Source organism: Corvus moneduloides, chromosome 2 (genome assembly GCF_009650955.1).
Source record: "Corvus moneduloides isolate bCorMon1 chromosome 2, bCorMon1.pri, whole genome shotgun sequence".
Lineage (NCBI taxonomy): Eukaryota > Metazoa > Chordata > Aves > Passeriformes > Corvidae > Corvus > Corvus moneduloides.
In genome coordinates this window covers 22446919-22461310 of record NC_045477.1, presented here as the reverse complement: position 1 = coordinate 22461310, position 14392 = coordinate 22446919, and the positions used below count along the sequence as shown (strand labels likewise).

The following is a 14392-nucleotide window of genomic DNA, read 5'->3' as shown; positions in this document are numbered from 1 at the left end:
AGAACCCCAAACACTGACAAATTTGCTTTTTTTCCATTAACTGTTTCAGGCATCATCACTCTCATTGTTAGGGAGCTACATCTCATTTCAAGATCTGTTTAGAGGCAGGTCCTGAGAACTGCTGTTCACTGCAGCTTTGCCTGCGCAACTGGAAATCCCTTATGCTGCTCACATGGCCACTGTTAGTGACAGAGACTCTTCTTAACTTCTTGTGTCCTAATGAACCATAAAGAAACGTATTTTCCACATTTACACATCAGAATAAACCCACGGTAGCACAAGTGGATAAATACTAAGAATAATACTGTTGGCTACACGTCACAGGCCCTCACTAGGTGGGAGAGCTTTGCCATTGATATTGGGAATTAAAGATTGGGACTGATTTTATTTTCCATCCCCTCTTCCACCTGATACCTTATGTGATGTTTTTTTCCTAAAATCCCTCTGTGTCTGAGGACCTAACACACAGTGCTGCAGCAAAGCACACCCTAAGGAAAGCCTTACCTCTGCACACTTCCCGGTAACTTGCCAGTGACAGGTTCATCAATAAGGATAATGGCTTTTTGTCAAAGCAAACGAGTGCACTAAGCCACACACTTGCTCAACCCTACAAAGGAATCAAAGTAACCAGCATTCTTGTAAGGAGACAGAAACATGACTTCTAACAAGAGGAGCTGACTAATAAAAGAAATAGGAGGATTAAGATCCCTTTGCTGAAAATAAGAAGCAGGTTTTCAATCAGTGAAAACTGTCACCTTGTTATCCACTGAGAAATGAGAACCCAAACCCTGACTTCACCATAGCTGACTGACTGCAGGCTATGACACAGTTCATCTCTCATTTGTGACAAATGGAGCATATTGCAGCTGCCTCTGCAAATATAATCAATAATGAAAATTTGTATTAAGGTTGCACCCAAAATCCCATTACTGGATAGGTTTCACATGCTTAAAAAGCCAGTGACATCTTTGCTAAATTTTCCACATTAAGGACATTTTCATATTCATTCTGACTATCCCCCCCAGTCATCAAAGTGGTAATAGATAAACTAGAAAGCTCTGCCAAGCCCCTTGGGAACAGGGAAGGCTCATGTTTATTTGCTCTACATTTCACATGTGTGTGCATGGGAGGTCCAACACATCTCATGTGCACCTGCACAAGCCACCTTCACTGATACCGCTGGTACACAGCACCTGGGCAGGTATTTCTGCCTGGGAAATAAAACAGAGACATGGAGTAGCTTGAATTTAAAGGGACTGGGTAACAATGTTTTGATGTGAAATGTGTATGCCTGTAATAGAAACCAGAGACAGACAGAACCAGAGATGAAGAAAAACAAGGAAACAGAAGCAAGAGAGACAATGCATGGCAGAAAGAAACAGAGAGGAAAATGGGAAAAAAGGGGAAACCAGAGAGCAGAGCAGGAAGCACGAAGAGGAGTCTTTGTGACTTCTTGTGATATGGAGGGGTCAGACAGATGGGGTAAATGGGGAGAGAAAGAGGGATAGTAATTGTGAGAAAGGGAGCAGGAGGAAGAGAGAATGGAGGTATAGACAGACACAGGCAAGACAGACAGAAGAGTCAAAGGCCATGGAAGGGGGGTGTGTGCAGAGAAAAGAAAGGTAAAACACATAAAACAAGTGTGACACACCGAAGTTGTCTGGTGTCACATCCCTAAGCTTGCAAGTGAACCATTTTTGGGCAGCTGAAACAGGTGAGGCTCAAAAAGCAATGGAACTAACTCCAGCTGCTCACATACTTCTGGTTCCGACAAGCTGGAACTTCTTGCAAAAATAAATGTAATGCCATCAACACACACAACTCCATTACCTATCACCTTGTCCTAGGAGGGAAAAAATACACCTAATTATGGTTACCTGCTGAGATCTAAACAAACAAGATACTTACTCTGGGCTAGAGGCCTATTTTAAAACACAGACAGGTGAGCTGCAACCAGGGGTTTGGCCACTCCAAAGATGGCACAGGGTGAAGGAGGAAATGGCACTAAAGTTTGCTTGTTCTGCTCTGCAGTTTCTTAGGAACCTGAGGGAGCCCAGATCTGGTCACCCTAAGATTGCACCTGACCTTGAGAAAACAATTCCAGCTTTCATTATCAAAGGATCAGAGATAGACACTGGTGCTGTCATGAGCTGCACAGCTCAGATATGGGTTCTTTATTATGAGTATTTTGGTACCTTGTTTTTTCTGGTTGTAAAGTGTAAACTAACAACCTATTTCACAGAGGCATCTAAAAACTTACTGCACTCATGTTTACAACTGCTCCCAGACCTTTCTGGAAATGGCCTAAGGAAAAGCAAAGCATCCATATTTTTAGTAAGTTTGACTGGTGCCCCCAGCTGTCACTTTTGTGCCTGATTAGTGGCAATAGGCAGTTTTGCATTTATTTCTAAGCAGCTGCCAGAAGAGCTGCAGGCAGAGGTAATCCAGAGACTGCAGAACTCTGCTCCCTGTCAATTTCACAGCAGTGTTTTACTTTCTTCTATCCCCACTTATTATTAATCTCTATTTATATCTAACTCCAGCTCCTAGTTAGCCTTTGCCAGAGGCTTAACCATTAGAGGTGACTGTGAGGAAGGAGTGGAAATAAAAAACTGCCATAAATCAGGCTTTTACCACTCCATGTAATTCTGGCAAGGTGAGAAACCGTGCAAAGCTTGGGCTATTTAGGAAGACAAGACCCTGTACAGCAGATCAGACCAGGTCAAGTCTCCTTTATCTTTAGTGCTAACTATGTAAAGCAAACATCTGTATCACAGAACTTTCCTTCTCATCATGCTCAGTTCCTACTTTGTACACAGCTTTATATCCCTTCTAAATTTCTATCCATCCTAATTCAGAGGATGTTCTTACATTTCATGTTTTCTGAATCCACTAAGTCCTCAGGCTCAGTAGGACCATGTCACATTTGTTACAAATAAGCACTGTACAAAAACATACTTTTCCCATCAGTTTTCAAAGCATTGCCTTTTAATTTAATATAAAAAACAAGACCACAATCAATTATGAAAAGATAAACAGGAGAACCTGATTTACTTTGCCCTCTCCAAAGTAAACAATTTTAATTTAAGTAGCAGAATTAACACCAGTTGTTTTCTACTAATAATTTTCTTTTTAAGGCTTCAATTTTCATATCCTGCCTATTGCTTTTATCCCTTTTGAATAGGGATGAACAGTGTGCTCTAGGTGAGACAACACTCCATTCATTTAATGAAGGCATTCTATGATTTTCCAGACCTCTTCTTACCCATCCTTATATTTTGCTCACTTGTTTTGGTCACTTTACAGTACATGAGAGGCCCACTCAGTGTCATCTTTCCTCTAGAGGTAAAATGAATGCAAATCATTGCAAAGACTGTCCGTAAGTTTTCCAAAATGGAGACAAGGATGTCACATATACGTGCTGTGTATGATGAAGTTTCCCCCAGCAGTGTGAGAGGCATTCAACTTATTGCACACTTTCCCCAGATGTTCCCATATATCCAGGCCTGCAACCCTAGGAAACACTCTAGGTTTCAGATCAGGTTTTTGGAAAACCTTTCCCGAGTCTTTTCCAACAACAGAAGCTTCAGCAGGCTAGCCAGCTGCAATATCATTTTACTCTGCTTGACAGAAGCATTATTGTCTTCGAGCATCCAGTCGGAATGGGAATGTCATTAGGAACTCAGAGAAGTCACCTTCCACTTCTTCAGTGCTCAATCATAATGAAGGCTCTTCAGTGTTCCTCCTCCAAACCTCTTCCTTTCAGAGAAGCCAGGAATCTAGAGGCAGGGAAGACAAGTTGTCATGTCAGAATCAGCATGAGCTCCCTCTAGCCCACACTGTTACCAAGCCAACTGCAACATCTTCCACGCCGTCTCCAGAACCAGGGCCACAATGCTTCAGCTGACTGTGGGAGGAGCACCACTAATTAAACACTGCACAACATCACTATGGCTCATTTGTTCTGCGGGGCTCCTCAAGGCTTTTTGGCAAGGGAAATTGAAAACCTCAATCCTAACCCAGTTAATGAGAGATTTCAAAGCCTGTATTTCCCCCCAGATTCAAGTGCATACAAGAATTTCTCCCCCATTCATTTATGAAACTATAAAACAGTACAACTGAGTCCTACCAAAGAGCTGTGGAGGCTTTATGCCTTCAAACCTGGGCAGCAGCACTTCACTGGCAGTTGAAAGTACAGTTTTATCAATGGCTGAAAGCTTTAAGGAAACCATAGGGGTAGAAATGGCTGCAACCATACAAAGGATTAGCACTCCTGCTTTTGCAGCCCTTCTGTAGACACTGATACACTGTGACAATGGATGTTTACAAACAAAAATGACTTGAAACCATCAGAAGCTTCTCTGGCTTTAACAGTATTTCAGACAGGTTTTCAATTCAACGCATCTGTGAAGTGCCAAAAGAAAGTGATGTGCTGCTTTCTAATACTGCATATCTGTCCTATTGGCAGCATGAAACTATTTGATTACAGGCCAGAGTAATTTCTACCTTACTCACTACACATAAGCAGGAACAGCAGACCCAGCAGACACACCCTCCCAAAACAATTCCATACTTTCATAGGAAATACAGTCTTTTAAAATGGCAGGAGTCAACCAAGCACTACAAATCATTCCAGGAGAACACGGGCATGTATGGATGGTATGGGACAAAAACATGATCTACAATTCACAGCAGATTGCTCAGGTTACACACTTCATTGGTAAATAGAGAGCTAAAGAGCTTTCCCAAAATACAAGTCCACTAAAATCTTCACAGATTAAATCTATTTAGGGTTTTCAGGCCCAAAAACTCAAACAGATATGCAAGGTATTCACTAAGGTACTGTTTTATTCATCTCTGAAAAGCAATCATCTCTAAGGATAAAATCAGGCAGATTTTGTACAAAGGTTCTCCTTGTGAGAACTGCTTTGGGAATTTAAAAAGGAAAAATGCAATCACTTTAACTAAAAAGTACCTGGACACCATAGGTAAAAAGTTATCTGCTTTAGCATCTTTTATATCAAAGTCACTAATTAAGAGTAACAATTATTTATTTATCAGAGATCTGATTGAAGTCATAGCTATGAACAATTTGAAACTTATCATTCTTTTCATCCTGAAGAAGTTTATAACAGAAATACCTCAAAACACGAATGACCGCAGTGACCTATTGTAGAAAACCCACAAACACATTGATCAGAGTTACATTAAGTAGATAACGTCAAATGATAACATTAAGAGGTTGTATTGAAATCTCCAGTTCCAATTTGGATTTTTCCTCTTTAAACCTGACTGCTTGCTACTTAAGATTTGTTTTAAGCTTTTGAGCTCTTGTCAGGGAAGTAGATAGTCATCAGCAGGCTGCACTCTTTGGCACACAGCCATAAGGAACACATAGTTAATTCCTCGCTAGCTGCTAAATATGATCAAATAATAAAAATAAAAATCTTACATCATGCATCAAAGACAACCAGCACACAAGCAGGTTTCTGCATTAAGATATTATTCCCATGAAAGGGAAACTTCCTTTCACTAGAATGTGGGGAGGGGAAGGCAAGAGGGGAAGAAAAAATGGCATCATGCAGAACTGAAAGAGGCAAAAGCGAATTTATTTTTAAAAGGCACTAAAAAACAGCTCAAAGAAAGGAAGCATTTTGTAATTTGTGACTATTTTTTCCCCATTCTCCCCAAGGGGCTTTCAGCACAGCTACCTCTAAGGATAGGAGTGACTGTACTTCAGAGATGCTTTTCATGGTAATTTGCAACACCTTTACATGTGGTAAATGCAACTTCACTACTCCCTGCATGGCAGACTGCACATGGGGAGGTGGGGGGCACAAAAGCTGAAGTGGCCTGCCCAAACAAGAAGTCATTTTGCAAGCACTTCCCCAGCTGTGCTGAAAACAGTTAATTCAGTCCTTCAGGAATGAATTACAACCTGGTATCATACTGCCATTTTTCTTGTGGCTCCACTGAACCTCTGGAAACTACCTGTATTAAACATAAAATCTAGTTCCAGCTGTGCAAAAGAAAGCCTTTTCATTGACCTTCAGGATAACATCTATGGCCTAAATCTGCAACCAAGCAGCCTGAAGCTGACAGAGCTGAAAGAAATCATATTTGCCCATTTTATTTCATTCTTCCAACTTCTACTACGTTATCATACTTAAGTATTTCACTGCCAATCACATTACAGACAAATACTTCAGCTGAAAAAAGTCAGCCATTTTTCTGTCTAGCCATAACAGCTGTGCTCCCACAGATATAAGAACTCAATTACCAGCACAGATTGTCATTTAAGTTGCATGAAGCCTGTGTTTTAAAGAGGACTGTGTCAGCAGTTCACATTACACAGGGAGAAATGAAACAAAAGAGGAGGAAAAGTGACAAACCTGATTGCCATCTCTTAAGAAGTATCTCTTCTCTATGACCTGGGAATAATAGAGAATGATCTTAGCTTGCACAACACATGCATAACCTCAGATTCCAACCAACACTTCACACATGAGCACTCAAACTCATGGCTAACTGGGACAAGGTCTGACCCCACATCTCTGCTCCAGGCCTATTGATTTAGTGCACTGCTCCAGCACGCCTAGGAGTTGCCACCTCCAGCCATTCTTAGAAAAGCTTTATTATCCTCAACTTCAACACACCTAATTTAGTTAGCCCTCCTGGGTAATGGAGGTGATGGTTTGTGAGTCTTCTGCTTCAGAGTCAGTTACTCCCATTCCCTCTCTGCAGGGGTAGTGGTTCCTACCACTGCACAGTAGCCCCACTATGCTATCTTTGCCCAGGGGATGCTTAAACCAGAGCATTCCTTCTGTCATTTTCACAGTGGACCTTGATGGTCTCTGTTTCAGGAAGGGAGAGTAATATTCTTAATTAATTTCTTGATACCTAAAGGTTGCTTTAACCAGGATCAACAGAGCTAACCAGTTTTCTATCTCCCCACATTACTACCTCAGAATGCTGCAATCCCTCTGGCCTGCCAGATGACTTCAAAAGCATAAGCAGAATGTCTTTGCACATTCGTGAGTTCTTTTTCATTGCTCTGTGTAGATCAGGAACTAAATCTTCAAGCAGATCAGCTATCTCCTGTAGAGTTCCAAAAGCAGACCAAGCTTTGGGCTCCCCACACCTGCCTTGAACCAACTCAAAGAGCGGAACGTGAAAGGAGCAGCTTCAACTGTTCACGCTCAAATCCCAGACAGCACTCGATGCACAGGACAATAAAACATCATTTCATGGACTTACCTTATCAAAAAACCTGCTTAGTTTGACAGCATTGGATGAACCTGCGGCCAGGTAACGAGGATTGGTGCAATCCTAGAACACACAAAAGACAACAACAAACCAAGCACAAGGAAATCAGTGCAAGGAAGCCAAACACAAGGAAATCAACATACCCCTTTCCCTGACACACACCATCAGTGGGGGAAAACAATGGATCTGCTGATTTCTGCTCCACAGTCACTTCTGAGAAAAGACCAACTTCTGTTCTGTGAATCAACTGCAGAATTCCAAGCAACCCCCTGTATGCTCCACATCTTCCTTCCACCACCAGCTATACAGTCAGGCAGTGATTTGTACAGGCTACACCTGAAATTGTGAGTGTGTACACAACCATTCATACAGCACATGTATATTTTTATACCCATATATCTCGATAAAAGCATCTTCATGTTTTATTCAAAGATAGTCTATGTCAGAGCTATGAACAGGAAAAAGAAAATTTCATTTGCAGCCATCAATTCTAAGCTTCAGTGACCCTATGTAACACCCCTTACATCTCCCTATAGTGAAACAAAGATATCTGTTTCATCAAGCAAGGGGCACAGCCAACCCAAATGTGAATGAGTGGCACTACTGAAAAAATCTCCAGAAGACAAATTTTTGTTACAACATCTTTACTTACTAAAAATTGGACTAACTCCCATAGAAAAGAAAAACAATAGTGATGACAAGGATACTAACCAAATTTATCTCTTCAGCATTGAAATCCTCAGCCAAGAAAGCTGTTCTGGTCAAAACTTCATTCCTCTTAGTTTCTGGGATCTGATCCAGCTTAGTTCCTATTACCAGCAGTGGGATCTGGTTATCAGCAAACTGTTCACGGTCATAGTCACTGATGAGCGAAACAAATACAATTCTGAATGAGCTGATGGCCACGTAAGTGGGCACAGGGACAACATCACCTCCCCTGTGCCTTTCAAAAAAAAGTTATTTATTTATTAATGGTCTATTTATCTAAGTGAGAATGTGCAGTATCCATAAATTAAGGAAGGGCTTCTGCATCTAAGTCACTACACAGGAATCCAAGCTTCGACCATTCTCCTTAGCTAGGAAAATCACTTGTCTGTCATTTTTACCTAAACCAAACTTTCTAATTTTACAACCAACAGCAACAACTTGAGCAAGCAATTGCTAGTGGCTGAACATCTGTCCTTGACAGAAATTAAAGTTTTGAAAATGAAAACAATTGTGAAGAACCTGTCTTTGGAAACACCGGAGAATTTTGCAGTTTATACAATGCAAATCCTCTTTCCCATCTCCTACATTTCTACGGAAACATCTGTGTATCAGAACAGACAGATAAACAATTGATATTCTTCCCACAAAAAGCTACTCCTCATTATTGCCTTCCTGCTCATGTGTGAGGTTTAGCAATGATTTTCATTGACTTCCTTGACTTCCTTGACTAGGTGGATGACAGGAGCACAGAGGTTCAGGAGGAACTCCTTGACAAGGTGTCGCAGAGTTAATTATAAACATGCTGTTTAAGCAGAGTTTTCTAAGCTCTTTTAGCCACACTCCTAAAATAATTCCCCTATCACCCAAACCAAAAATCTATGCAGTGAACTTCCTCAGTCTTGGTACATGGAGGGAAAGCCTCTTGAACCAGACACATCATCCCCCATGGCATTTCCTGTACAATGGCATCTCTCAGTATAGACTAAGAAATCTTCAGGTATCAGGGACTGGACCCAGTCTCACAGAGGCCTCAGACAAATAAAGGATCCAGTAAACATCTTTTCCCTTAAAGCAAGGTCTCTGCCATCCAGTTACAGAATCTGCTGTCAGAATGGCCTGATTGGAAGTATAAAACAAAAAGAATCATCAACAATCAACTTTCTTTGATATTCCCCATTTCTTTCTTTCTTTCTTCAAAGTCTAACCACATCTACTTTCCTGTGGAGACCAAGTAGCCTTAGAGATGAACAAAGACTTCTATAACAGCTTGGAAACACTGTGCCTGAACTGTATGCCTGTCTTTGTGTATGTTTTTCACTCACCCGTTTGTCACGAGAACTCCTGTTGGAGCGACATCTCTGTTGAGGGCTTCCAAAGACCAGCGATACAAATTCTGGGATGATTTCTTGTTGGTTAAGTCATGCACTAAAATTATCCCTAGAATGAAAGACAAGACAGAAAGATGGTATTTAATGATACACATTCTCTTCCTTATCTTACCAAAATGACACCTGCAGGTTCCCAGATATCTGAGAATGAAGTAAGGGATGTATGATCAGTTGAGTTACAGTGATTAAGTAAGGCTGCAAATATCAGGATGCAACAGGTTTTTCAAAGCTGCTTATCAAGAACTGGATAAGAGATAAGAGAAAAATCACATGAAAGCAGGAAACAAACAGCCACCTCCGGGTTTAATCTGCAAAAGGCTCACAGGCATTCACTGATTCTGTCTACTTCTCATGATACTGAAATTCTATACTACTGCAGCAGAAAATTTAGCATTTCTCTAACTGGTAAACATAATTATTTTTTGTCACACCATCTATAAAGTCTAAAGGCTTTTTCTTTGTTTCAAAAGAGTTCAGAGAGAACTACTGCTTTCCTGCATTTTCAAGAATTAATGCTATGTACTTGGGGAGGAATCCAAAGGGGAAACAGACACTGATAAAATTTCATAGTCCACTGAATGGCTGGTAGAAGCATGAATTAATAAGATTTCTTGTACTTAAGATTAGGTTTCTAGCATTTTTCATTACCATGAACCTTCAAAATGTAAATTCTGAGACAAACTTCCTAGCTGTGCTATTAACAGACACCCACTTCTGATAACCACAGTTCCCAACTCAATTACCAACTCCTGCTAGCAAATTTCTTCTATTTATTCACACCTTCTGCAATATGTGGAATGTTCCCACTTCCTCCAGACGTCCAATTATCATCAATTTAAGGAAAAAATGGAATGATACCCCTTATCTGCATCAGGATTCATTCTCAGAACACTTCACAGCCTACAGGTGGAACAAACCTACTAATTTAGTCTTTCACCTTAACTCCCAGAGGTGCCACCCACTGTACACACTATGAAGAAACCACATTTCCACAAACATTTTCCACCACCCCACATGACTGTGCACAGGCTCTCCCACAAGAGTTCCCAGCATATCACAGCTATAGCCCTATTTCAAAGCATTTATCTCAGTAACAGTATGAAAAGGCAACTCTGCTGCATGTCCACCCCCACTGTAGGGAGAAAATGCCTGATACAACACAACTTGGCCTACAGCAGCAGATCCAGAGGCACTGCTGCACAACCTGTGAGAAACACTCTCCACCTCCAGACACTCTCCCTCAGTTATGTTTTTGATTGGTCAGTTCCCTTATCTGCTTCACCTAAAACCTGCACAGTTAGTTGCACGAGCAGAAGACGACTCTGTCAACATCCAAAAAGCGCAGGCAGGACCAATGACTACTCAAGGAAATGTTCCTCCCACATTAAGGTCTGCAAGCCAAAGCCTTACTGCCCAGTCACTGTCCTCAGCTATCACAGTCCCCACAGCAGGTGGAGGGTCAGCAAAGCAGAAGATCTGTGGATAATCCAAAACCAAATTGTACCCAGCCTTGTCAACAATCTGGCAGCCTGCACAGGTGCTGCCACAACCAAACATTAACTTGTTTTCAGACCACTGCAAGCCCAGAAAGCACAAGCAGTCAGGCAGGAGGAATGCATTCATCTTCTCTTCTTAAATCAGGTCAAACAGGCAATTTGTGAGACAAGCTCTAATGGAGAAATTAATCTAATGAAAGAAACAAGACCCAAGTTTCTACCAAAGTCAACAGTTTTCATATGTGAGCTAATAATATCTTTTGGGCAGTGGAGATAACTAACTCTATTTTAATGTCATCAATTATAATTCAAATGCATGAGTCCTAGATTTCATTTCCTAATGGGCTGTTCTAAGGTATTTCCAAGTCTGACCCACACTCGCTGGCACACTGTGGATTTGGTATCAAAAAGAAATCAATTTTTTTTTCATATACCAAAGAGCCTTGCTTTGAGGGCACAACTCAACACAAGCCTTATTTACAGAGATCTGGTTAACAATATAAGCAAGAGTACCTCATGTTAGTTCACATGACACTTGTACCTAACAGTTTTCCCCCTGAGAAAGGAGGAAGAAGTAACTAGTTAATCACAGACCAAAAATGTGTATTGTGTGGTTTAACATGTTATTGAAAGACCTTCAAATGAGTGGGAACAAGCAAGGAGAATCAAACAGAACATTTGAGCCAGATTTTCAGAAGCAGTTGTTAGTCTGATACACACCTATTTTTAGTGAACTATCCTGGGATGACAAAAAGTAACAGTTGAAATACTGCACTGTTATGTTTATAATCTCTTATTTGCTCTTACTACAGGCACAGATGAACTACTGGGCCTTTAAGACAGTATCTCAACAGAAGGCACAAAATACTATTTTCTATATATGCAGCAAGTTGCAAGATACAACTCTTAAAAATAAGTTGGTAAGCTAAATGAGCAGAGGCCAGATGGTTATCAGCATATGGCAATTTTATGGGAGACTGTTCAAATTTGCCAGGATAGGATGTAACTATCAAAGTTCATAAAAACTGAACTAATCATTTCTCTGCTGTAGGTTTTACAACTGAGCAGGCAAGAAAATATAAATCATATTTCTGCAGTATATGAGGCCTGGAAAGGTGAAGGCAGCCTTTATGTCTGCAAGGGTAGCTGCAAGGGATACCACTGCACCTTCAAAGACTCCCTGCTGTGCCAGCTGCACAAGACTGAAGGGAAAGGCTGATGAAACTCATCTGCACAGGTTTCCCTGAAATATCTGCCACTCACAACTGAATCCATAGAGTTCTGCCTACAAACGGTATCAGGAAAAAAAAACCAAACCAAACCAAAACAATGTAGCCCTCAGCCAGGCTGCATGGAACTCTGCCCCAGAAACAAGACACCTCCTAGCAGAAACAGTAGTAAAACCATATTTATGGCAAGCCAACTTACCATTCAGCAAATTATAAAACACTGCTCGTGTGCTTTTCACACTGGTGGCACTGCCCACAGAACCTCCAACATCCCACAGCTCAATGTAATAGGTCTTTTCTTCTGGAGTCCCTTCTTTGTAGTCATGGATCTGATGAAAAATTCACATCATACATAACCACAGCACCAACTCACAGGAGTTAATCCACGTGACACTTACACTTTCAGCTGGAAGGATTACTGCACTTCAATAGAAATTTGGAAATTCTCAGGCTGACACCATTTCAAACCTCTGAAGTGGAAGAGAGATGGAATGAGTCAAACAGCAATGACTGGATACCAGAGCTCTTATATGAAATGGAGCCTGGTGAGTAAGCAGGGAGCATCCTTTCCATCTCAGTATTAACAAACCTAACATCTCATGATGCGCTTGGAAATAGCATTTTGCTAAAGCAAATGGAAAAATCAAGGTCTTGACTTCCTACAGTTGTTAAAACCCACATGGCAGCACTGCAAGAATATTAACACAAGTGACAGACCTGGATTCCAACTGACCACATCTTCCTCTCCAAATTCTGACATCTCAGCTGAATTAAGCAACAGCTTCTGGCCCCAGATCTGCTGGGTAGTTTTGCTCCACAATGAAACAGGACTGCCATGTTCCTCTCCTCAAATTTTGGAACTACATTCCTAACCTAGGGCAATGCATTTCAAGGAGAATGCAGCCAAGAGTGACGAAGGAAAAAAGCATTTATCAATGCTCCATGAGGGCTGTAGGCTGGGTGAAAGAATTGCTGGATGAACATCCTCATTCCTCCCACAGCAGGTCCTGCAGCAAGCAGTCAGGAGGAGAAGCAACCCCCTGGTCACAGCTGTCACCAAAAACTGGGAAATAAACTCCCTATATAAACCCAGTCAGGTTAGAAAATCAACACTGCTTTATGCAGCACTGAGGTACGTGAGAAGCACTTCACCAAACGTGTACATCAGTCATCAAAACTTATAACTATTTACACATTTTAGCAAACAAAGGAACTAGTGCTCACTGGCTTACAAGTTATGCAGTTCTTTTCGTTAACTAGTATTCTATCTTCTACTGGTTATTGATTTCTCACTTCTCCTGCTAACTAGCCCACATTTTCAGCCTTTTTATTATCTTTTTCCCAGAGAGGGAGAGTCTCAGTATCTGTCTTTGTTAGTTTCTTCTTCAGCTCTGCTTTCTGCAAGGTGTCTTTGTGGTTTATAAATTCTGCATTCCTGGTGTCCAGGTCTCAACAATAAGTTTCTCCTGTTAATTTCCTCACTCGGGTCTAAGAGCACTGAAGCATGTCAGGCCCTAAATTCCAATTTGCTTTTCTAACACATGAATATCACCCAGAGCTTTCCTGTGTACCCACAACCTAAACAAACCAACTGGTTTTCCCCACTGTTTGGCTGAGAATTTAGCTCTGCCTTGCCTGTTCTCAAAGAATCGGCCACGCTGTGCCTTGTAACACACCAGTGGCCACTGCAGCAGGGAGAGGAGATACGAGTGACAAATGTCTGACTGTGACAACCTTGAAAAGTCAAAACTTGCTTACACAAGTGCTTGGCTCACATTTGACACTACTTGCATCAGAAGATTAAGTCCTCAGCAAAACACATGATCAAAGTACACTTCTTTCTGGGGCGGTAAGTAATTAAAATAAAAAGTCAAGACCCTTCCCTCACACGCCAGGCTCAGGGCCACCAAGAGGTCGTGCATGTCACCTACTCGCACATCCACGGAGCAGCCCACTGTCCAGGACGGGTTCCCCAGCACCTGGTTGTGGCACAACAGGTGAACGAGCGACGACTTTCCGACACCTGCAAGTGCACAGAAAGAGAACAACTCCTAGGAGGCGGTGCCAGGGTTACAGGTGGCGAGGCCTGGAGCAGCACTGAGTGAACGCGGGAGGTCCCGGCCTCTTACGGGGTAACGAGGAGGGAGGCAAGGAGCAGATCCCCAAGGAGCGGCCCCAGGACACACGGCCTAGGGACACGGACTCACCGGAGTCGCCCAGCACCAGCACCTTGACCCTGTCCAGAGCCGCCATCTTTACCCTGCCTAGCAACAACGCCCGGCCACCAGGGCGCCCGCCAATCGCG

The 14392-nt window shown here is 41.9% G+C and overlaps 1 protein-coding gene across 1 annotated transcript; it reads right to left on the bottom strand.

The window, feature by feature from the left end:
- Positions 1 to 2955: 2955 nt before the first annotated feature.
- RABL3 (RAB, member of RAS oncogene family like 3) lies at positions 2956 to 14388 on the bottom strand. Its single transcript, XM_032098451.1, has 8 exons — positions 14295 to 14388; positions 14019 to 14110; positions 12287 to 12416; positions 9297 to 9411; positions 7978 to 8128; positions 7258 to 7329; positions 6393 to 6431; positions 2956 to 3779 (listed from the first exon to the last, which is right to left on the bottom strand). Exons 1-8 carry the CDS (start codon positions 14338 to 14340, stop codon positions 3714 to 3716), a joined length of 711 nt encoding a protein of 236 aa, XP_031954342.1. The 5' UTR covers positions 14341 to 14388; the 3' UTR covers positions 2956 to 3713.
- Positions 14389 to 14392: the final 4 nt, after the last annotated feature.

Coding starts and splice junctions, on each gene's coding strand:
- RABL3 (XM_032098451.1), bottom strand. CDS start 14,340: ATGGCGGCTCTGGACAGGGTCAAGGTGCTGGTGCTGGGCGACTCCG. Junction 7,330..7,977: donor ATGCTGAAGAGATAAATTTG/GTTAGTATCCTT, acceptor TGTGTGTTCTAG/GATTGCACCAATCCTCGTTA. Junction 6,432..7,257: donor TAAGCAGGTTTTTTGATAAG/GTAAGTCCATGA, acceptor TATTATTCCCAG/GTCATAGAGAAGAGATACTT.